Consider the following 23,642-nt stretch of genomic DNA (forward strand, 5'->3'; position numbering starts at 1 on the left):
GTGGAGGGGGGTCTTCCCGTCTTCCTTTGCGGCCCTCGGGGGCGCGCTACGGCGTGGGGCAGGGCGAGTGGGCGGGGCGAGGCGCGGCTGTACCGCTCCGAGGAAGGTGGCTCAGGGTCGGGGCAGAAGCCGGGTGCGCCCCATGCGTCGTGGTTTTGCGGGGACGCTTACGGGTGCAGCCGCGGCCCCGTCGCAGCACCTGCCGCGGAGGGTGAGCGCGAGGAAAGGCGGTGGCGCGGGCGGGAGCCTCGCCCAGGGTGGCCCCGAGCCCCAACCTGTTGCGCCCGCAGGACCTGGGGGGACGTCGAGGCCCGCGTAGGGGCCACGCTGCAGCCCGAGGCCTGGGCGGCGGTGCGGACGGCCGCGCTCAGAGGAGGGGAGGCGGGGGGCGCGAAGGGCCGGTGCCAAGGGCTTGGAGCGGTCCGGCCCAGTCGCCGTCGGTTACTTTCTGGCCGAGCATCTGAGTTAAGTGGGATCCCAGGCGCTGTACGAGTGACCGCTCAAGGCGAAGGAGTAGGTTTGAGGAAAGATAATGTTTGCTGTTTTTTTAAACGTGTGATGCTCATAATGTAAAAGTCACCCCTTGAACCTGTGCGATTCCGTGGTTTTTCAGTCACAAGATTGTGCTTCCATTGCCCCTCTAATGACCCCAGGTGGAAGCTATCTGCTCTCCCTCCCCGTTTCCTTGTGTTCCGTCTCCCCTGAATCTTAAAACCGGGAGTTTTCTGTCTGGCTTTTACTAATTAAGGTTCATCCATGGTGTAGCTGACTTAGCACTTCATTCCTTTTTGTGACTGAATAAACATTCCCTCTAGGTATACACCACATTTCGTTAATCAGTTAATTGACTTATGGGTGCTTCCTTTTTTTTTGGTTACTCTAAATAATGCTGCAAGATTTTGTGTTCTAGAAGTGGCATTACTTGGGTAAAACTACTTCTGGATTTTTTTTGGTAACATTTAGTTTTGCGTTTGTGGGGGGCAGACTCAGTGCCTCCTGCATACTAAACACACATTCTGCCACTTAGCTACATCCCCAACCCTAGCTCTGACTGTTGAATTTCAAATGGTAGAGAAATTCCAAGATTTTTTTCTGTGTGAATGAGCTAGGAGGTATTACTTGGTCTCTGGGTTTGGAAATCTTAGTTTGTAGTATGGTTCCCAACTGGACTAGTTAAGTAGATAGGACAAGCCTGGAAGGCAGCAGGGAAGCATGGGTTGTCTGGAGGTTTAGCCTATGGAGATGCCTGCCTGACAATGTGTAGAGGTCAGTGCCATCAAAAGAGGAACTGAATAGTTTCTCTAGAAGAGGGAGCATGCCAAACCAGTCAGGGCCACAGGGGAAGCCCCAGGGTTTGCTCAGGAGGAAGCAGGAGCAAAGGGAAGCCTAGGTGAGCACTTTCATGGGGCCTTGGCAGGAAAGGCACCTGGGACAGAGTGGACATATAGGATTGGCTGATTTTAATAAGTTGGGGGTGGGGGTGCTAGGGCTGAGGCTCAGTGGTAGAGCGCTTGCCAAGCACATGTGAGGCACTGGGTTCGATCCTCAGCACCACATAAAAATAAAGATGATTTGTCCATCTTAAAAAAAAAAAAACCTAAAAAAATGTATTGTGTCCATCTATGTAACTAAATATGTGCAAATATATATGAGATACATTTTATGAATAAATAATTCCAGGGGCTTTGGGCTAGATAGTGTTGTTCCCCAGATGCTTGGTACCTGGCGGTGGGATGGTTTAGAGGAAGGAAAATAATGGTGTGTGAGTTAGATAAAGAGGGTAGTGGCTTGCCTATGAGTCTACACTCCCTAGTTAAATTTTGTACTCCCTAGGAATTAGCTAGTCCTGAGAGAGGCGGTGTTTTCCCAACAGCAAGATTAAATATCATAAGATACAGAAAATTTTTAAGTTATCCCTAACTGGAACAGCTTTCTCTTTGACTCAGGGTGAAGGATGTGAGCATATTGACCCTGTTGGGATGAATCTCCAGCAGAAGCACTGGGATTAGGCAGAAGTCATCCACTGTGACTAAGCTGAGAGACAAGTGTCCAGAAACTGATACGGGGTCCATGTTATTTCCATGGGAATATTACTGTATGTTTCCTGCTTTGCAAAACCCATAACCCAGGGAGGTAAAGGGACACTTCAAGTATTAAAAAGTGAGGCTTGACCTTGGATGGATGCAGAAGTGTGTGGGAGAAGCCTGTTGTTCCAGGCATGGGCTCTGTTTTTCTAGCCTACTGGAGTAGGTAATTTTTTGAGTCCAGGGGAAAAAGCAAAGAGGTTGAATGCTCTGATTATCACAGCCTAACCGTCCTGGAATAATTACTTTTAGAAAACTTTTGGCATCTTCCACTGAGTTGATGTTTGAAGCAGTCCTGTGGAAGAAGTGAAAGCACTTGTCTCAGTTCTGCAAAGCCAAAACCTGTCCAGCTCCTCCTCGTTTATCTGGGCAGGGGTCAGGGAGAGTGCAGATTGAGTAAGCAAATAATTGTCTTCTCAGTTTTTTTGGTTGTAGTAATTTTACTTTTTCCCTTTTTTTTTCCAGTTGTACTGGGGACTGAACTAGGGGCACTCAGAGGCTCTGTTTGCCCGGTTCTAAATAGGACCCCCCTGTCCCCCCAGGCTAATGATTCTCTCTCCTGGGTCTGTAGCTGGGGTGGGGGGTTGAGGATTCACAAACACCTTTGTAGCAGGGGGAGGGAAACAGTTGGTCAGGAAAGGCAAGAAGTGTATGTAGAAATGAACCTGGTAGAGCATTTATATTTTTATTTGGTGATACTGGGGATCGAACCCAGGGCTGCTCTAGCACTGAGCTACATCCTCAGCCTCCTCTTTTATTTTGAGACAGAGTCTCACTAAGATGCTGAGGCTGGTCTCAAACTTTCCATCCTCCTGCCTCAGCCTCCCAAGTAGCTGGGATTACAGGTGTGCATACCTGGCTGGCTGGCTTGCTTCTTTTTAATGAATTGCAATACAGTAGGTGGAGCCCAGGGCCTCCTGCATGCTAGATAAGTCCTGTGCCCTGAGCTGCACTGCAACCATCCTCAGTTGTGGATGAGTATACTTTTTTTTTTGGTACCAGGGGATTGAGCCCAGGGGTGCTTAAACACTGAGCTATATCCCCAGCCCACCCCCCCCTTTTTTTTTTTTTTTTTTTTTTTTTGAGACAGGGCCTCACTAAGTTGCTGAGGCTAGCCTTGAACGTGTGGCCTTCTGAGTCTCTGGGATTACAGGTGTGCACCATGTGCCTGGCCATAGTGTGCTTTTTAGCAGGGCCATTTTTAAGATTTTATTTTCTTTGCTAGACCCAGTGGCACAGCCAGTAACCCCAGGGACTGGGGAGGTTCAGGAGTTTGAGGCCAGTCTTGGCAACTTAGCTGCTAAGGCAGTGGCTGTGTGCTGGCGTCCCCTTGACTGAGGTCTGTTACAGCAGACTTGGTGTGTCACCTCCACTCAAGGCCCCTGTGGTTGCTGCGGGTGACACCCTCCTCCCTTGCTGCCTGCTGATCTGCTGGGGCTGGAGGAGCATCCTCTGTGCTGCTGCTCTGCTTATGCCTGTTCTGTGACAGTCTGGCCTGTGGGATACTTGGGCGCTTTTAGGCAGGTTCTGTGGCCCCAGCTGGCTCCTGGCTACTTTCTGGTGAGTTTGTGCTTTAGAAAAAGCCAGTCCCAGTGTTTGAGAACCAGCTGCCAAAGGTGGAAGGGGTCACAGACCAAAGTAAGAGGACGACAGAGCCAGTAATGCACCGACTGTAGTCTCCTGGGGACTAGAGGACAGAAGGTGTCTTGGGTGGTGGTGGCAGGAGGACGGGCTTTCATGCTGAGCTGGATGGAGGTGGGCTGTGCCGTCTAGAATGCACTTGGCCTTTCCCATGAACTCTGAACATGTCCACACAGTCAAGGAGCAGTCCAAGCATGGGTCAAGGGCACAGCCCACTCAGCTGATTGTCTTAATGATCTATTTGCCCTTTAGGAGTTGCGACTCGTGCCTGGGTCTCCTGGTGGCAAGATGGAGGCTACCACCAAGATGGCTGCACACGTGAAGCTGGACCCCACACAGCACCCCCACCTCAGGTCTTCCCATCCCTTCCACAGAGAGCCTGCCAGCTGGGTTCAGCACCCCCAGGGGTTCTCGACTCTTGACCTGGGACACCATGGCGGGGCACCTGTGACACACTCTTCCCAGGTCTGGATCCTTCCCTTGGTGCCTCTCTACCCTAGGGATTCTGTGGAGTTCTCTTTTGTTGGTTCCTAGTTAATTTCTGTAAGTAATTAATTGTTCTCTGTACTGAACGGCCTTTGTCTCCGAGTTGGACCCACGGACAGACCTGGATTGAAGATATTGTGGATTTTAAATCGCTGGCTCTGGGGTTCTATATTTCCTTCAGCAGTGTCGAGTTAGGATCTAGCAAAGCTCGTTCGACTCGAGGGTCTTTAGAGGTGTGCTTCTGGGCTTTGCTCACAGCTGCCTTTCGTCCAGCTTTAATTTTTTTTGTTATCAAGGGCCGTGCTCCTCTGAGGTTCTACCCAGTCTCCTGTGAGTTAGGAACAGTGGCCCAAGTGGGTTCTGGGGACTCTTAGTCCATTCCCTGCAGGGTCCTTTCCCTTGGGTCCTTTCCCCCTCACAAGGCATTGACTAGTCCCCAGTTGCAGGCCCCAGGGGACCCTCTGGGCATTGTCCTCTTCTCTACCTGCAAATTCTCATCTGTGTTGTCCATGTGTTCAGGGGTCCCTGTTGTCCCACTTTAAGTCTGTCAGGAGCTTGAAGAACAGGTGGCACCCACTTGCCAAGCTGGCCGTGTCAACACCCCTCTTCCCTTCCTTAGGATCCAGCCACCTGGGAATGGGAGCAGCAAGATGGCAGAGGCTGTGAGTGGTAGCCAGGAGGCAGCTGGAATCTGCCACCCCAGCAAGCTTGCACTTCTCCCGTGTCCCACAGCTATGTCATTGGGGACCTGAGGCCCCTCAGCGCCTCCGCGCAGAGCCCAAGTGAGGAAAGAGCCCCATCATTTAGGAGCTTATTTTGGTACCAGGGATTGAACTCTGGGGCCCTTGACCACCGAGCCCTAGCCCCAGCCCTGTTTTGTATTGTATTTAGAGAAAGGGTCTCACTGAGTTGTTTATCACCTTGCCTTTGCTGAGGCTGGTTTTGAACACACGATCTTCCTGTGTCAGCCTCCCGAGTCACTAGGATGACAGGCATGCGCCACTGCACCCGGCTCACTCAAGGCAGGGTGCTGGTGGTGGCGGCACATGCTGGAACTCTGAACAGGGACACAGGGAGAAGTGCTCACCCCAGTGGACACCTGTGCTTCCTTGCATGTCCAGGAGAGGGAGCCTAGGAAGTCACCTTCCCAAGGTGAGGGGACTCTGGGAATGGTGCTGCTTCCGGGCCCCATGAGGCAGATGTCTGGCTGCTACATTTCCCCCTCAGTCACCTTTCCCTTTCCACAGCCAGGCCTCTGTGTTTCAGGTCCTGCCCTGGACTGGTGCCTGTGCCAAGGTGGGAATGGAGGGAGGGCCTTGGGGAGCCCCTCATGCCAGTGGGGGATTGGGACAGGAGGGAGCATGGTGTACTAATTGCAGCCTCAGAAGGCATGTGTCCTAGAGGCCACCATGGGGCAAGGCCTTTCCCTGAGCACTGGTTCCCCACACTGCTGAAAACAAGTGTGCTTCCTGCACATGTCCCTGCCCCCAGAGGAGAGGTCAGTTGTGGAGAATGTAACAGCACATGACTTCTCCTGGGCAACGCAGGTGGGGGAAAGACCTGGGTGAGCTCGGCACCATGGACTCCTCACAACTGGAGCTGGGCTGCCCTGGCAGGGTCACATTGCCCCAGTGTCCTGTGCTGAAATCCTGAGGTGCCTGGGAGAGCAGAGGCTGGGTAGGAGCAGCCGCCCTGGCAGCTGCAGAGGGACATGCAGCCCTCAGAAGGCCAAGAGGGCAGAAGCCGTCTTCACACCCTGCACCTGTGTCCAAGAGGAGGCCCGAGGACAAGCACAGGCCCTCTCGCTCACTTCAGGAGCCAACGGGCAGCTTCTGGTGGGAGGACTGACCAGCTCCCGGCACATGCCATCCTTGTTAGGACGAGGCTGCCAAGGATGCAGAGGCCACTGTCCCAGAAAGGTACAGCTCAGTCCCTGGCTGCCCCACAAAATGGGCTTGTGTCCATCCTGATTCTCCCTCATCTGGCGCACTCTAGACAGGACATCGTAACTAGGGCTGTTCAACAGCTACTGGTTGGACCAGCCCCACTGGTGTCAGCCCATCTCAAGTGACTCAGGGTGCTGCTCCCAGATTAGCTGCTCCCATGGAGCAGCCTGCGGCAGACTAGCACTGCCAAGGACGCGAGGCCCCAACACAGGACAGCCACCCCAGTCACAGGAAGGCTCCTGTGCGGGGTCCTTCCCCCCAGGGCCCTGGCCAAGCAGGACGCTGAGGCGTGAAGCCGAGGGCTGTAGGCAGTATCCCAGGGTGGGCCCCAGCTGAGCAGCAGTACCCCAGAGCCAGGATCCCCAAGGAGGAGGAGGCCAGAGAAGAGACAATCCCAAGCACCAGGAAGAGAATCTGGAAGTGGAGAATCTGGGAGAGGTCAGGCCTGTCGGGAGGAAGGGCCTAAGGTAGAATGCAGGCTTTTGGTCAGGACAGGTGTGGGGCACGTGGAAGTGAGCAGGCCACAGGGCAGCTGGTCTTCACAAGGTCCCTGAGTGCCCCCCAGTAGGCTGTTCCTCTGGCCCTCCAAGGAGGTAAGTCTTCCATGGAGGAGACACACCCAGACGCTGCCTTCTGTCACAGTGGCTAATGCTTAGTCGAAAGTGACGAGGCACACTAGGAAATGGGAGCTGGGGAAGATGACTCACAGATGGGCTTGGGAACAGCTGTGGCTGACCCCTGAAGAGACAGGGTGAGGGGAGTTCAGGGGCATTGGAATTCCCAGAGGAAGATGAGGAGAGGGTTGTGGCTGGAGTCTACCTTCAGGTGGCTCTGTCAGCAGAGCAGGCCAGCAGAGCAGGACTAGGGAGCTGAGGGGAGGTCAGTGGAAAACACTATGGCCTGAGCCTTGGGACCCTGGACCTGCGTACCTCTCTATAGCTCCAGCCCCAGGGTGGACACAGGGAGCTGCCTAGAGCGCTCCTTGTGCCTGTGGGAGGCTGAAGTAGCTTTGGAACTGGGGGATTTGAGAGGCATTTTCATGGTAGCACTTGGGGCCCTGCTGCATGCCCAGGAAGTGCAGCTTGTGGCTGGCACCCCAGAGGCATGTGCTGCGGGGTACCCACGCACCCAGCATGCACTTTAGAATGTGCCTTTTAGGCAGACGACCTGTATTTGTGTTTTCCTGAAATCAGGGTGCAGAATAGTGGTGTGCTCAGGCTGGCAGAGCCCTCCTGGGAGTGCTGGCTCCTGGCCTCCAGATGCCATCCGCCCCCTAACGCACTGGGTTTGGCATGACTGGCCGAGCGTGACAGAGTGGCGGTCACGAGTCTTGGCATTTCATGTGTGTTGTTCTGAGGAATTTTCCACCCTGGGTGGAAATGAGCAGAAATGAACTTGGGCTGGCAAGTGCAGGCCAGTCATGGGCCAAGGGCAGCACACTGTGCTGATCGAAGCCTGTGACCTCCTCAGGGATTACAGTGACATGGCAAAGACAGGGCCTTTGTCCTCCAAGATGTGTGGGGCAGCACATGTGCCTCCTGAGGTACATCTAGCCCATTGAAGGGAGCTATGCCTTGGATGCCCGCAGTGTCCCCTGTGCCCAGTGTCTCTGAGGACAGGCTTTTCTCTGGAGGGTCCTGGAGGAAGGGACATTCTCTCTCAGCCAGGAGGAGCAGGAAAGCTGAGCGCAGCTTAGCTGTGGGTGCCCTGGGCCTTCCAGGTGTTGCTGTGTGCATCGGGGACCTTACATGGAGAGCCAGGGTCTCTGCCGCAGAGCTTTCTGCTTGAGAAGTCGGCCATCGGGGAGTGTGAATGAGGAGCATGTTACAACCACTGAGCAGCAAGGGCCCTGTGGGCAGGGAGGGAATGGCCTCTCTGGAAGAGGTGACATTTAAGCTGAAACTGGGATGACATGACAGAAGGCCCCAGATGCTCAGGTGAGCAGAAGCTTTGAGCTGGAATTGCTTAGGTCATTGTAAGCATTGATTTCTCCTTAAGGACAATGAGAAATTGGTGACAGATTCCAAGCAGAGGAATAATGTGTTATGTGATCTGATTACACACTTAGGAGATGTTCTGGGACCGTGTGGACCATGGAGGTGTTTCTGGAAGCTGGGAGGCCACACAGCAGTGGTGAGCGGGCCAGTGTGGTGGCTGCAGGATTGGAGAGAAGTGGACTCTGGATGTTTGGGGGAGGGCTGGGGATGGCAAGGACCTGGAGTGCTCTCAGGAATTTTAGCATCTGCATGTGGTGGGGTCACTGCATTGGGCCAGGAAGGGGGTGTGCCTGGGTTCCAAGCTAGTGCTGCAGATACTGGATAGCATAGAAAGGAGTAAAGTGGGATGCAGCTTCAGGACCGTGGACTTCCCTGAGCAGCATATGCCTGATCTGAGTGTGCCTTCGCACAGCTCCTTGCACCCTGCCTTGACCCCTGTGTGGCCTGTGCCACCGCACATGTCCCTTTGAGGTCCTTTTATTATGGCGAGATTGCATTAAATCACTGAGTAGATCTTAAAGCAGGACATGGAACCATCTTTATTCAGCAGCCTGTGGTTGGCATCCACCAGCTGGCGGGTCAAGGGGCAGGCTGCAAGTCTACACCCTTCGACTCCCTTCTGGGGTTAGAGCACACCTTTACAGTCCAAAACCACATTAATCATAAGTGGCTGTTGCTGATTCAAGACCATAAGCAAACATCAGGAGATCATAACGGGAAGGGGAAGTAGGTCAAAATGATCCTCATTTGGTACAAGTTAAAGAATGGTTACTAATATCTAGACAACCAATCTGACAGGGTACATTGTCCAAGAAAAATGTGAACCAAAGAGAACAATTTTACATTGTATAAGAATTGCCATCTTGTGGGCTGGGGCTGTAGCTCAGTGGCAAAGTGCTTTAGCATGCGTGAGGCCCTGGATTTGATCCTCAGCACCACATAAAAATAAACAAATAAATAAAGGTATTGTGTCCAACTACAACTAAAAAATATTAAAAAAAAGAATTGCCATTTTGTGTTGCCAAACATGCTATGCTGTTTGATGGGCACAGAGGCAGGTATTCCCATGGGAGGAGCATTTCTTACATGATGTGGAGTCTCAGGGCAAAATGGAGTCTGTTTGGTCATTGCCTATAAAGTCTGGCCCATAACACTTTGTTCCTGATTGCGGTGTTTATAGGATTTTCTTTACACTTTGTTCCTGACTGGGTGTTTGTAGGATTTTCTTTATCCTGTGACTTGGTTCATACTTGAGGAGACCATTGTCAGGAGCTGCTTCCCTTTGTGTTTCTGTGGAGGAGACAGGAGAAAGCTGCAGATCCTTTTGGCTGATGTAAAAACAGCTCACCCTGACGTAAAAAAGGGGCCAGCTTCCACGCTGTGGGCACTGGCTCTCGGCACACATATCCTTGCTGATACGACTGGAAATGCCAGGAATGCCATGCCTCTCTCTTCCCTGGTGCCCATCTCTGCATCTGCAAAGTAGGGGCCTTGAGAAGAGTGTACTTCACTCCTTTACGCTCACCTTGGCTTGGCCTACTGGCCTGCCAGGGCCAAAAGAGTGGGCAGAAGGGACAGCACAGAGTCCAAGCCTAGGCCTCAAGGGGTGTCAGATACCCTGCTTGCCCCTTGGGACCTTCCAGCCCAGCCCCAGCAGGCCCAGCGCCATCCCAGCTGGTCTGCAGACCTGCACACAGGAAAGGAAATGCACGCTGTGCACAGAGACTTGTGTTTGTCCCCCCCAATACTGGGGTTGAACCCAGGGGCACTTATATCTCCAACCCTTTTTAAAAAATTTGAGATGGGGTCTCACTAAATTGCTCAGGCTGACCTTGAATTTGCCTCAGCTCCCAGGTTGCTGAGGTGCCAGCATGCACTGTTATGCCTGGCTGTGCACACTCGTTTTGGGGCAGCTTGTTACACAGCAACAACTGGCTGAAACAAATGGAAATACCCAGAAGGGAAAGGTAAGATCGATGGTGGTACAGCATCTGAGAGGGCTTGTCCTCAGGGAGCGGGGGACTTTTTGAAGAGCTGCAGTGATTCTGTGGAATGGTGTTGTGTCTACTGCTACTTAAACCTCAGGACAGCAGTGGAGGTGGTCCCACCCCTTCTGATGGTTGGGACCACCAGTGCTGAGTTGGGGGCTCACACAGAATAGGAGCCCCTGTTTTGAAGGCTGTTACATGCAGTGGGTGTCCAGGGCCCAGTCTTTTGTATAAGGCCTGAGTCCCAACCTTCTTGGTGGGTAGGAGGAGGGTGAGGATGGTGCCTGGGAGTTCCCAAGAGTAGGGAAGGGATGAGAGGCCCCCAGGTACCCTTGTCCAGTGTGCTGCAAACCCGAGCTACCTCGGACACACTGTGTCAATGGTAATCGGTGCCCCGCATCCACCTGGAAGCTGAGCAAGTCACCTCTGTGGAGCACAGTGACTTGCTAAGCCTGCTCCTGAGATTGAAAATAGGGAAAACCCAGCAACCAGACCTTTGAAAAAGTCTGACGGGGCTTCTGGTAGCTGGAGCAAGTTGGTGACTCCATCTCTCAGGTGCCATAACAAAGTCCAGTGAACCTGTGCTGATGGCCAGAGTCACTTCTCAGTGCCCTTTGATTCCTTAAAGTTCAGGTTTACCCTCTGTTAACCCTCACTGAGCCTGCACTTGGTTCCTGGCCAGCAGGCCAGATCTGTAGTTTCCTGACTGACCTTAGTCCCTACTGACTCCTGCCCTGGAGGCCACCCTGCTCCCTGATCTCCCATAGCACCCCTCCCCCAAGGTTCTTGAGCCTTGGTCCTACAATTTCTGCCAGGCCCTCCCACCTCCCAAGGAGGGACCAAGGCCTCCCACATGGTTGTCCTTGGAGACGCAATAGCTCTTCCCACATGGGGCAGAGCCCACTTAGATGGACTGCCTGAACACGGTACCTAAGAAATACCCATGTCCTAAGCTTATGTGGCAAGAGGACTTCACAGATGAGACTAAGGATGGTGAGGTGGGGACATTATCCAGCTGACCTGGGAGGGCCCCAAATGCAACCATGGTTACCTTTCTAGGAGAATTGACAGATTGACAGGCCATATGATCACAGAGGCAGAGTGGAGCTAACCTAGAGGAGGATCCTCCCCTAGAGCAGCACCCATGGCCATGCTGATTCCAGGCCTCCAGAACGGTGAGAGGATCAATTCCTATTGTCTTAAGCCACTGAATCTGTGACTTGTTGCTGTAGCCTCAGGACATGAACACGCATGGGAAGGCCAAGGGGTCTGAAATGACTGGACCAAGGTGTGGCCTTGTGACCTCTTCACTGAAGGTCCCTGAGGCTTAAGCCTCTTATCTGTTTCAGAAAGCTCCCTGCTGCCTGGCCCTGCAGTCCTCACCCTTACCCAGTGACGCTGTCATGCCATGGCCTGCACCCCCATTCACAGCCCTGCTCAAGCACCCCCCACTCACAGCCCTGCTCCTGCTCAGCTGCCAGCCTGCCGCCTGTCACGGCTGATGAATTGGGAGGAACTGGGGTGCCCTGAAGGTCCTGGGCCAGAGTGGCGGGGCTCCGTTGGCAACGTGCAGCTGTGTTCCTGGCTTTGGCCTCGGCTCCAAGGTGACCTCCAGGATCCTAGATCTGAGGCAGACGGTGGGTGAGTGCAGCCCTGCCCTCCAGCACACACCTGTGCCCATCCCTGGTGGGGAAGATACTGGATGGGCAAAGGACATTTACTAGACACTTTACAGCCAAGTGCAAACATCATTATCAGCTGCTGTGTTCACCCCATGATGGAGCCGGTCTGTCAAGGGCCACACAGGTGGTGCCATTGTTCTGCTCAGGTGCAGGCGCACGCATGCCCTGGGGGCGGTCTCCCTGCCTGAACCCTTAAAACCCTGGCTGGGACCAGCAGTGTCTGGACAGAGGAGGAGCCCTGGCAGATCTGCTAGTCCTCGCTGTGTTGTTTCTTCCAAGAGCTCCCTCTGAAAATTAACTTTTTCTTAAAGCAGCAAAAGGAGAAAATTATCATCAAAGAATATTCCAAATTCTTAGCAGAAATCCCATCATCTCTGCAGACATCACCTTGGGTGAGTGCTAGGCTTGGTCATCTGTGGAGTCCTTCTAGGTGACCAGCCAGTCCCTGAGCAGGGAGGGCAGGCTCAGCTGTGTCCCACCAACAGAACAGGGTCTGCTTGGCAAGTGCAGGCTCTGGGAGACTCTGGTGGCCCCAGTGGCTCAGGATGGCATGCTTCTGGGGCTTGTTTCCCCTGGTGGGTGGAGGAGGAAAACCAGGGACTTCTGTGGCACTGGGTGCTTGTCCCTCTGGATATGTGGTGAAAGCACTGAGGGTCTCCCTGGCCTGTGCTCTTGCAGCACAGCCATGAGGGCAGATGCCCTTGACCTTGGGGAGGCGGGGGCGAGGACGACAGGTGATGTCCCACTGTTCCCTATAACTCAGGTTCTCCCAGGATGAGGGGCCCAAGGCCCATAATAGTACTGCTTGCCCTGGCCAGCCTGCAGCATGCAGTCACATCTCTGAGAATTGCAGCCTTCAACATACGGAGTTTTGGGGAGACCAAGATGTCCAATGCAACCCTCTCTAGCTACATTGTGCAGGTAAGTCTGCTCCTGAGGGCAGACCTCAGGGGGAGGGTGTCACAGCCCCACGAACACAGGGCCAGTGGTTTGGGCAGGGCAGCTCCGTGGGGCAACAAAAGCCCCAGGACCCAGGCAAGGTGAAGACAGGGCCTGCTGCACCATGAAGAATGTCCCAAGGAGCAGCCACGGCTCTGGCTGCGACCCTTGAGGTGGGCAGGACCCGATGCCCCAGGCAGCTAAGGGCTGGAGTCACCACCCAGCTCCTGCTCAGTACCCGTGCGGCCCTGTCCCCTAGATCCTGAGTCGCTACGACATTGCTCTTGTCCAGGAGGTCAGAGACACCTACCTGACAGCTGTGGGGAAACTGCTGGATGAACTTAATCGGTGGGTGACAGTGGTAGGGTTCTGGGAGAAGAGACCACTTCCATGGTACAGCCTCACTTCATTCCGGTCCCAGGGACAGGAGGCAGAGCCCTGCTGAGGCCCTGATGGACCTTTGTTTCCCCCATCCAGAGATGCACCGGACAATTACCACTACGTGGTCAGTGAGCCACTGGGACGCAGTAGCTATAAGGAGCAGTACCTTTTCGTGTACAGGTAAAACCTGGGCCAGTGCAGTCTGTGACTGCCAGGACCAGGATGTGAGAAGGACCCCGTCTGTACCCACAGAGCACCTCGCAAGGCTCAGGGGTAGTCCAGAGTCCAGTAAGCCCCTCCCTCTCCTGGGAGGATCCTAGGAAAGTGGGAGGGATAAGAACCCAATAAAAGAGAGCACTCCAGGTGGAGGCAACCACCCCTGCCTCCAGCCCCAGAGTGAGCCGGCTCCTCCCCAGGGCCACCTGCTAGTGCCAGTGCTAGCAGGTTCATTGAGATAATGTGAAGGAGCCGGCTGGTTCACCAGCCCCAGGGTCACCTCCTGCCTGGCCCTCCCGCAGGCCTGACCAAGTGTCCGTGTTGGACAGCTACTACTACGACGACGGCTGTGAGCCCTGTGGGAATGACACCTTCAGTCGAGAACCAGCCATCGTCAAGTTCTTCTCCCCATATACACGTGAGTGTTGCTGAGCCTCAGCCCTACCCAGGCCGTCCCCACACCCGTTGGGATCTTGTTGTCCTTAATTGTTCAAGTCATGCAGGGGAAAGTCCACACCTTGGGGCACCATTGTGTTTCCTTTATCCCAACAGCTGAGCCTGCTTCTGCCTGCCAGGTGCTCAATGTGTCTGTCTCCTCAGATGTCAGGGAGTTTGCCATCGTGCCCCTGCATGCTGCCCCAGCCGACGCAGTGACGGAGATTGATGCTCTCTATGACGTCTACCTGGATGTCCGGCAGAAGTGGGGCCTGGAGGTGAGACGGTCTGTCTGTGGGCAGTGGGCTCTAGCAGCCCAATCAGTCCGAGGGCCAACAGGCAGGTGTCTCCCGCAGGACATCATGTTGATGGGTGATTTTAATGCTGGCTGCAGCTATGTGACCCCCTCCCAGTGGTCCTCCATTCGTCTGCGTACAGACCGTGCCTTCCAGTGGCTCATTCCCGACACTGCGGACACCACAGTCACATCCACACACTGTGCCTACGACAGGTGAGTAGGACACATCATGGGCACCTAGCCTCAGAATGCATCACCAAGCCTCTGAAGCCCAGCCTTCGCCTCCTGTCCTGTGTCACACAGGATTGTGGTCTCTGGAGCTCTCCTCCAAGCTGCCATTGTTCCCGACTCGGCTGTCCCTTATGACTTCCAAGTGGCCTACGGCCTGGGCAACAAGCTCGTAAGTGTGCACCCTGCCAGCTCGGTAGATGATGCGCCTCCTCCAGGGAAGGGGTGGGGCTAAGTCCCGAAGCCCTGTGTGTCTCCCTTCAGGCTGAAGCCATCAGTGACCACTACCCAGTGGAGGTGACGCTGAGGAGAGCCTGACGCCAGTGAGTAGCATGGCTGTGCAGCTTCCAGCCAAGGGGGCTACCTCACTGGACATCTCAAAGCCTAGACAGCCCAAAGGTGGATTAAGAAATACTTTAATGGAGGTAAATAAAGCTCAAGAAGGTGGTGGTCTCTTGTCCTTACTGTCTCTGCTTGGGGACACTCCCAGGCACATAATCTCCTTTGTCACCTAGGAGGACCATGTCATCAGCGTCTCTCCAGGGCCTTGACGAGAAGGTCATTGAGGCGGCCAACCATGGGCCTGGGGTCGTCCACTAGCCCTGCTGCTATCATGGCGTTGTCATAGATCTGAAAGGCAAGGGTGGAAATTGTTTTTTGGGTCACAAAGACGAGAGCAGCTTCCCACCTCCCAGGTGGGCAGGGGCTGTCCTGGGTGGGCCCGGCTCCTCTCACCTGGTCAGCCAGCAGCTGGGCCAGCTCTGGCTCCTGCTCTTTCAGCTGATTGATCTTCTTAATCAGCATGTGCCTGCAATGTGGGAACCACAGGAGCTGTTGGTTCAGGCCTCTACCTGCATGCTGCTGACCCTCTGAGGGGGTTAACAGAACATTCCGGAAATGGCCAGTGAATCCCCAAACAACCCACCAATTTACTAATAGACTGTTAAAAAACACAGAAGAGCAAGTAGCCAAGAGGGCCCCTGGAGGATGCTGACGCTCGGCAGGGCTCGGGGAAGGCAGATCAGCTGGCCTGCAGTGTTGGGCTCACCAGCAGCCAGCCAGAGAACGATGAAACTGGATTCCTGCCTTCTTCCTTAGACCAAAATTAACTGGGATCAAAGATAAAAAGTACAATTCAAAAAAGCTTAATCTCAGAAGAAAACAGGTAAATTAAAAAAATTTCATAAACCCAGAAGCCCAAAACAAAAGAATGACAAAAACATTTTTCCTACAAAGAAAAAATAACTTTATAATAAGAAACATACATCAAACTGTTGAGACTTCACTTAGGTAAACTTAACTGATCTCTACAGAGACCTGAGGTTCACAATTATGCACAGATGGCGTCCCAGAGCAGCAGTTCCATCTGCAGACTGCACCTTAGCAGGAAGCACCTCTAATGTACGTCCTTACAACAGCATCGACACAGCTGGACAAAGGAGGAGGGCATGCGGGATGCTCTAGCACGGGGGGTCCCTTGTTACACCACTGAGTGAGAAAATCCAAGTGACCACCTGCACGCTGCCCGGGAGGAGCCCCGGCTGCTCCCTGAGACACGCACTTCTGGCTGCACTGGGGACAAGGCCAGGAGGGAGTGTTTTTCCTATCAACTCCAGGTACATTCCAATTCTGGACCACGTGAACACACACAGGTTTTAAAGGCAAGATTGAAAAGTGAAGCCCTTGGCCACTTCCATACAGCAGAACCAGTCAGCAGCTGCCGCCTCAGCCCCATGTTGCCTGGACACGGCTGCCGCTGGCCCAGAGCTGCCACCTGTTGCTCCACACTCAATTTACCTAAGTGACCTGCAAAAAGGGGAAAGAGACCTCCCCAGCCCACTAGTTCATGGTAAAGACCCTGATAAAGTGACAATGAAGAAGTTAAGCCATGTGCCACAGGAAAACTCCACACAGATGTGACTCACCAAGTAGGCCACGCTGTGGCAGGTGAGGAGGTGGATGAGGGTTTTCCTTTTGCTATTAACATTTTTGGTAACTTGTTTATGTAATTTCATTTCAAAAGATTATTATCAATTAAAAAAACAACAACAAGCAAAACAAGGGCTGGGGACATAGCTCAGCTGGTAGAGTGCTTGCCCTGCATGCACGGGCCCGGGGTTCCATCCCCAGCACCACAGAAAATAAAAAGAGTTCAGAAAATGATAACTTTATACATTTAATAAAAAGACCCATCAGCAGCCAGCTGGGTGTGGGGGCACACACCCGAATCCCAACTGGAGCAGGAAGCTCCAGCTCCAGGCTAGCTTTAGCAACTTAGCAAGACCCTGTCTCAAAATAAAAAGGAGCTGGGGATGTGGCTCAGTGGTGGAACACCCTGGATTCAGTCCTTAGTAGCACACACCTGTAAACCTAGAGATTCAGGATGCTGACACAGGAGTACAAGTTCAAGGCCAGCCTAGGCAATTTAGGAAGACTCCATCTCAAAGGAAAAAAAGACATCAGCTATAAAAACTAAAGGGACATGCCAGGCGTGGTGGCACACACCTATAATCCCAGCAGCTTGGGAGGGTGAGGCAGGAGGATTGTGAATTCAAAGTCAGCCTCAGCAACTTAGTGAGGCCCTAAGCAACTCAGCAAGACCCTGTCTCCAAATGAAAAATAAAAAGCGCTGGAGATGTAGCTCAGTGGCTAAGTGTTCCTCGTTCAATCCCCGGTACAAAACAAAACAAAACAATCCAACAACAACAAAAAAGAACTACACAGAGAACCTAAATTGCCAAAAGGTACTAAAGACTCAAGTAAATGGAGAAATATACTATGTTCTTTTGAAAATTGATTTAGGGAGTTAAGACAATCCCCGTCACAATCGCTGGATTCCTGTGTGTGAGGGGTGTGGGCGTGGCACAGGTCAGGCCATTTACAGAGAAGCAGCCAGCTCTGCTCGAAAAAATAAGGGGCAGACCTGGCTGCTGGGCATGGAGACCTGGGAAAGCTGAGCACCCAGGACCCTGCGGAACTGGCAGAGGGACAAGCAGAAGATGTGCGTGGACACCTGACACCCCGTGACCTGGGCAAGGACAGGTGTGTGCAGCGAGTGGGTGGGACGATGGCTGTCTTGCAGAGTGGGTAGAAATCCAACCCCACATGACCACCAGTCAGCTACAGAGCCAGCTGAAGGGCCACAGTCACCCAGCCCTTAGAAGGGAAGGGAGGGGGTAAGTGCGGCCTCCAGTGAGAGGTTCCTTAAGATCCAAGAAAGCCTCTAAGACAGATTCCTAGATTTGATTAAATTAAAGTCAAATGCTTCTACTCACCAGAAGATACCTTAAGGCAGGTGGAAAGAGGGAAGAGTCAGCCACAAATGGCGGTACAAGAACTATAAGCACCACGGAAAAGAGAACCCAGCAAGAGAGGGGCCAAGCTCCAGGCCAGGAAACGCTTGAGAAAGCACGCGCAGGAGCCATCCAGGGCTCAGAGCACCACAGCTGCCTGGCAGCAGCTTGGGCCAGCTGAGGACCTGTAGCCACTTCACCACTGGTGATCCTCCCAGAGAAGCCATATGCGTGCCAGACCTGGGACAAGAATGTGCACAGCAACCCTGTTCCAACAGCCCCAAACTGGAAACCACCAAAATGCCCATCAGAACAGAATGCTCGAACAAGCTGTGCCGAGGGGGATTCATTAGTGGGTGCCACTCATCTCTGACAACCACCCTCAAAGGCCCCTGAATGCAGACCATCTCTCAGATGCTGTGTGAAAAAGACGACTTCAAAGAGAACATCTGTGCCAGATGCAGTGGCACACCCACAATCCTAGGGACTCAGGAGGCTGAGGCAGGAGGATTGCAGTTCAAGGCCAGGCTAGGCAACTTATTGAGGCCCTGTCTCAAGATAAAGGGCTGGGGTGTGGCTCAGTGGTAGAGGCCTGGGGTCCAAAACAGGCCAGTCTGCTGCTCTAAGGCACACAGGGCAATGTGAGGCCAGGACGGTCCTGTGAAATGTGGCTGACCTCTGAGGGACAATCACAGAGGGCAGAACCCTGGGAGGGTGTCCAGTCTGTTTAAATCTCATGGGGTACAGTTCAAAGGTGTGGATCGTGTGTGGTTTGGGTCTTAAATATCCCCCACGTCTCCTATGTCAAAGGCTTGGTCCCCCATGAGTAGCACCACTGGAAGGGGATAGAACCTTTAGGAGGTAGGGCCCAGCAGAAGGAAGTTAGGTAACTGGGGGCATGCCCTTGAAGGGACATTGGACTCTGGTCCTTCCCCTCTCCCTACTTCCTGGCTGCCATAAGTAGCTTTGCTTTACCGCATACCCGTACCATGTTCTGCCTTGCAACAGACACCAAGTGACCAAGCCAAATCAGTGCTGGCTAAAAACTCTGAAATTATGAGCCAAAGTAAACTTTTCCTCTTTTTAAGTTGAATTTCTCAGGTATTTTGTCACAGCGACACAGGCCTTCTCCTTATAAACAGCCGTCTGAGTGAAACCTTTGTGTACTTTCCCATGCCCGAGAAGGATGCATGCTCCTGTAGGATAAAAACCCCTCAGCAGGTCAGAAAAGCGCCTGGACTGCACCTGGGGTTGACCTCCAGTGTGGGCTGTAGGAGCTGAGCACGCTCCTCTTGTGTCTTGGCCAGCTGCTGCATGCGCAGGAAGTGCCGGGCGGCCCCCATCTCTAGCACAGTCACCATGGCAGGGTGGGTGTCCAGGCGGAGAGTCACCTGCAAGCAAGGCCAGGGTGGAGCTGAGGGGGACTGCAGGGGCAAAAGGGCCAGGCTTGGCAGGGTCTAAAATGGGGGGATGCTCTCCCACACCACAGGGTAGAAGGCAGGGTCTCAGGGACAGTCCCTCACAGCCTGGAGCCAGCCTTGCTTGCTCCCCCTCCCCACTGCCCACTAAGAAGGGGATCACTGAGGCCCATGCTGCCTCCCTGAAGCACCAGGCCCTCGTGTCTCTGAGGGCCCAGCCCCAGGGCAAGTCCTTCTCGGAAGTTCCTCCTTTGCTCTGTCCTACAACCCTGCTCTCCCTCCTCCCATCATAAAAAGACACCCTCCCAGCAAGGCACCCCCTCCAGCGTCTGGAGTGGCTGGGACCATGGACTCTTGACTCAGGCTGAGAACCCTCCTGCCTGCCAGCCTGGCCACTGGGGAACAGGCTCTGAGCTCCAATTCAGACTCTGCCCCCTGATGTCTAGCTGTGGTCCTCTTTCCTCACCACAGACCAGGGACAACAGTTGCCCAGGGCTTAAGGACCTGTGTGGGAAGCCATCCTGACACGTGACTGGGCGGCTCCCGTTAAGGGTCTGAGGCTTCTGGCTGTGTCGGAATTTTCCCGGCCCTCTCCTGATGAGAAACCGTCCATGTGGGGGTGTGACTGACCACTGACCCCGGGGGCCCAATCACTGACCCTGACCTTGGAGTGCAGTCCCCCCTCAACCTTCATTGGATGGAATTATCCCCTGAATTTCTTGTTCCCCAATAAAAGGCTACTCCCTGGCGTGTTCACTCTCTCTCTCTCCTGCTAGCCCTGAGTAATCCTTGCTGCCCTGCTGGGCGGTTAGAGGTCGGAGCCAGAGAGGGGAGCCGTCTCAGACCTGGCAATAGAAATAAGGTAACTGAGTCTGTGTGTTTTATTTCGATCTCTTCTAGCTAACTTTTATGCCAAGAACCTCATTAATGAAACCATTGCGCAGGCCGCATGGTGGAGACCTGGCATTTGTGAAGCAGGGACACAACACGCACCACAGAAGCAGGTGCCACATGTAACCCTGTCTGCACAGGTTGGCCCCAGTGTCCTGCAGAGGTTCTTTCTCTTCCAGCCAGGGCCACCCTCACCTCACTGCCTTTTGCTTGAGCTCACTCCTGTACACCCTGAGCCAATGGCCCTGCACCAGATGCCCTTTGCTGCTGGTTGTCTCTCTCCTTTCACTGAGCTAGGCCAGCAGGTTCTTAGCTCTATGAAGCCCACCAGAACCCCATTAAGACCCCAACTGAGAACATGAACTCCCCTCAGGCAGAGGGGAGGCACTTCCCTTTTTTGGAACCCCCACTTTAGCCATTACAGCTTCTACAAGGTCCAGAACAGGCTGGCCCTGGGGTACCTGCTGGGGACCTACTGCCTTCCACCTGTCCTCCAGGGCCCTGGCTGCTCCTTCCACTTCCTCAGTTCCCATGACCTCCACCATATGCTGCAGGTTTCCACCACTGCCAGGGCCAATGTCCACCAGGCCAGCAACTTAACAGCCACAGGGGTAGAGGGAAACCCGCCCAGGAGGGCCTGACCTTTACGTTGGCAACTCGAGATCCCAGCGCGTTCCTCATCCAGGCCATAAGCTCCTCTGTCTCCTTCTCAGACAGGCGGTCACTGGCTGCACAAGAATGAGCATGAGCAAGCCCAGGGGCCACTGCCCACAGCACTGCTCCACGGATTTCTTCCTTGGGCTCTCCCCACACCTGCCCCGCCGACTGCCTGCTGCTCCAGAAGACTCATTTCATCTACAGTGAAAACCTCAGGAGGGCACTTTGGTTGCCTGAGGCCCAGGTTTTGGTGGTGGAACCAAATCTGGTTCTCTTGGGACACTTGGTCAACAGTAGAAGCCACCATGAAAGGAGCATCAGAGAGGCCCTAAGACCTATTTTCCATGAATCACTAAGATGTTCCCAAGCACCTTCTTTCATGGGTTGGTGTCCCCAAACCCAGGTGAAAAAGAACATCCCAGGTCAATCAACAGACAGGACAGGAAAGGACCTATAGGAACAAAGCATCAGTCCCAGGCCACCTGCTACTTAGGCTACAACCTGTGCTAGCCCTGTACCCTGGAGAGGAAAGCAAGCCCACCTGGTGATGTGTCCTCAAACTTTTCCTCCTTGTACTGATCGACAACAATGTCTGTCTCTACAGAGATCAGCTTCTTCTTGTCAAACTCTCGAAGGTGCAGCAAGGTGAGCTCATCAAACTGCTCATAACAGAAGAGGACCTGCCGACGTCACAGAACCTCAGTGTATACGCGACAGAAGAGGGGACACCTCTTAGCAGGTCCTGAGGCTCACTCTACTCATGAATGAGTTCCCCTGCCACTTGCTGGTGAGAAATGCGCCACAGGGCAGGAGAGGGTCCACTGAGGAAGGCCTGGCTCATACCATGTGGCCTCCCAGCCTTGGGCACACTGGGCTGGGACATTTGAGACCTCTGCTTAGGGGCTCTGACCCTGCAAGGGAGCCTGGCCAGGACAGCGGCCCCAGGGAAGCCCCACTGCTTGCCCACCTCTGTGTGCTTCTGTTTCATAGCCTCGTAGTAGGGCGAGTGCTCTGCCAGGTGCCGGCTGGGCGCGCACAGGTAGTAGATGCTGCGGGTGCCAGCCTGCATGCGGCTGGCATAGTCTGACAGACTGGTCAGCTGCCCAGCAGGCAGTGCTGAAGACTCGTAACGCAGCAGCTTCGCAATGTCCTCCTGTGGACAGACACGGGCAATCACTGCTTGCTGCAGGGCTACTCCCTGAGCAGCTCCACCCTGCAGGCCGCAGGCCTCCCTCTGCCCATGCACCCCCACCTAAAGAGGGACAGGGACCTTGGATTGGACCTAGATACGAAGTCCACATTTCCCAACCTCCTTCACAGCCAGGGGTGGCCAGTGACTAGCTCTGGCCAGTAGGGTGTGAGTTAGAGTGGGCCTTGGAGCAGGCCCTTAGGAGGGCTAGGTGGAGTGTGACGACTAGACTCCATGTGGGCTGCATGTGAAGGACAGGAAGGAGCAGCAGCAAGCTGGGAGCCTGGGCCTGATGTCCCCAGCCCAGACACTGCCGTACCCAAGCTGCTGTCACCGCTGACAGTGCAGCAGAAGGGTGGTAGAGAGTGTGGGACCCAGGGAAGGGTGAAGAGGACACCCAGGGACAGGTCCAAACTAAGTGCCAAGCCTGGGACTCAAGGTGGACAGACACAGACAAACTGAGGGAAAGATGAAGACCAGGAATGGCCCTGGAGCGGCCACAACACAGTCCTGCACATGGCAGGCATGGGGCCCTTCCTGGTAGGCACAGCTGCACGTTCACAAAGCACTTGGAAAAGACCAAAGCTACCAGGTCTATGAAGCAAAGGCCGGACCAGCAGGAACGAGGGGTGAGCTGGACAGGGGAGCGCAGTCTGCTGCCTCCGGTGGAGGTGTCAGAGGCAAGCCACTGGGCCCATGCCCCAGTGTTTAGCCTTCTTCCCTGGCCTTAGGGAGGATGCCGTGGGCAGGGATGAGGACGTCCTGGGACAAAAGGGTGTTGGAGGTGGCACAACGCTATGGCTGCGCTGGATGCCACTGACCTGTGCATTTCAAGAGGGTGACATTCATGGGTTTAAGGTATGCAAATGACACCTCAATAAACCTCAGTAAGCAACAGCAGTGTTGAGGGGCTTCCACTGTCACGAAAGGCAAACCTCTGGTTAACACCAGACCCCTTCCTTAGCCTGCCCTGCCTTTCTGTGCCCGCCTGAGCCCCCAGCAAGCTCTCAGAGAGTGTGCATCCCTCTTTCTGCAGCTTCAGAGGCCAGGGCCTCAGGAAGAAGAGGCTCAGCCCTTGAGTTGAGTGCCACAGTGCCTGTGGGACCAGGGACGGGCATGCAAGCACCATGTGCTCGGCCTGCTGCGTCTGCCAGCAGAGGCCCAGAACCCAGCATTTAGTGCACTGACCCCTGTGGCAGTGGCCAGGTGCTGGCTGCCCCATTGCTGCATTCACAGAAGCAATACCTCTGAAGGAACCAATTCCTCTGAAGCCCTAGTGCTGAGGCAGACCAGAGGAAGGCCCAGAAAGCCAGTCTCACCTTGACCTCCTGCTCTGCAGTGGTCACAATGCCTTCCCTCATGAACAAGCCATAATCTTCAAAAAACTTTGCGTACTTCTCAGCATCCCTTTTGCTCTGGTCAACGAAGAACTTTATCAGCCTCTGCTGTAACACGTCCCGGAGCTTCCTGGGAACAGAATTCACTCACGGTGAATGACAGCTTCTGTGACACATTCAGGTAAATGACCAGCCCGCCCTCAAAAATGTCAGAATAGCAGAACCACTGGGCCTCCTGATTCTCAGCAGAGGGTCACCCTGGAGGCCCAGAGCTGACCATGCTGCCCCTCTGCAGGCCCAAGACACCTGAGAACATGACCCTCTACATGGGTCGTTCCAACTGCAGGGCAATGGGCAACAAGGGGAGCACCAGGCTGTGTGAGCAGGACCTCGCCTGGCACACAGATGCAGAGCTGCTATAAGCAAGGTCCTGGAGCAGTGGGAAAGAACAGCACAAGTGGTGTGCTGCCACACAGCCACCAGATCACCTGAGTCCCAGCAGCCCGAGACATGCCAAGGAGAAATCAGAGCCATCC

At 54.2% G+C, this 23,642-nt stretch overlaps 2 protein-coding genes across 8 annotated transcripts in view; one reads left to right on the plus strand and one right to left on the minus strand.

Moving 5' to 3' along the window:
• Nucleotides 1-53: 53 nt before the first annotated feature.
• On the plus strand, nucleotides 54-16,961 carry Dnase1 (deoxyribonuclease 1). Of its 7 annotated transcripts, XM_058579377.1 has the most exons (15): nucleotides 54-211; nucleotides 3,978-6,130; nucleotides 8,226-8,290; nucleotides 10,002-10,121; nucleotides 11,202-11,317; nucleotides 11,492-11,783; nucleotides 12,139-12,216; nucleotides 12,588-12,745; nucleotides 13,023-13,111; nucleotides 13,241-13,324; nucleotides 13,663-13,778; nucleotides 13,913-14,073; nucleotides 14,152-14,306; nucleotides 14,397-14,493; nucleotides 14,586-14,768. In XM_058579377.1, the coding sequence occupies exons 8-15, from the start codon at nucleotides 12,599-12,601 to the stop codon at nucleotides 14,637-14,639; spliced, it is 903 nt and encodes a 300-aa protein (XP_058435360.1). In that variant the 5' UTR covers nucleotides 54-211; nucleotides 3,978-6,130; nucleotides 8,226-8,290; nucleotides 10,002-10,121; nucleotides 11,202-11,317; nucleotides 11,492-11,783; nucleotides 12,139-12,216; nucleotides 12,588-12,598; the 3' UTR covers nucleotides 14,640-14,768. The 7 variants fall into 7 exon arrangements, 6 of the variants coding, with proteins under 6 accessions (XP_058435360.1, XP_058435354.1, XP_058435358.1 ...); XM_058579371.1 differs by having other exon boundaries at nucleotides 8,226-10,121; XR_009226839.1 differs by lacking the exons at nucleotides 54-211; nucleotides 3,978-6,130 and adding an exon at nucleotides 14,837-16,961 and having other exon boundaries at nucleotides 7,360-10,121; nucleotides 14,586-14,746.
• The window catches only part of Trap1 (TNF receptor associated protein 1), a 36,955-nt gene continuing 28,034 nt past the window's right edge, over nucleotides 14,722-23,642 (minus strand). Inside the window, exons 12-18 of the mRNA XM_046444073.2 lie at nucleotides 23,089-23,236; nucleotides 21,548-21,733; nucleotides 21,122-21,260; nucleotides 20,566-20,651; nucleotides 18,860-19,005; nucleotides 15,057-15,129; nucleotides 14,722-14,951 (exon numbers count right to left, since the gene is read on the minus strand). Coding sequence (XP_046300029.1) covers nucleotides 14,850-14,951; nucleotides 15,057-15,129; nucleotides 18,860-19,005; nucleotides 20,566-20,651; nucleotides 21,122-21,260; nucleotides 21,548-21,733; nucleotides 23,089-23,236 — 880 coding nt within the window. The 3' untranslated portion in view covers nucleotides 14,722-14,849. The remainder of the gene's footprint in view (nucleotides 14,952-15,056; nucleotides 15,130-18,859; nucleotides 19,006-20,565; nucleotides 20,652-21,121; nucleotides 21,261-21,547; nucleotides 21,734-23,088; nucleotides 23,237-23,642) is intronic.

The sequence above is a fragment of the Marmota monax genome, unplaced genomic scaffold, assembly GCF_021218885.2.
Source record: "Marmota monax isolate L192 unplaced genomic scaffold, Marmota_monax_Labrador192_F-V1.1 WCK01_AAM20220418_F8-fsc00035, whole genome shotgun sequence".
Classification (NCBI taxonomy): domain Eukaryota; kingdom Metazoa; phylum Chordata; class Mammalia; order Rodentia; family Sciuridae; genus Marmota; species Marmota monax.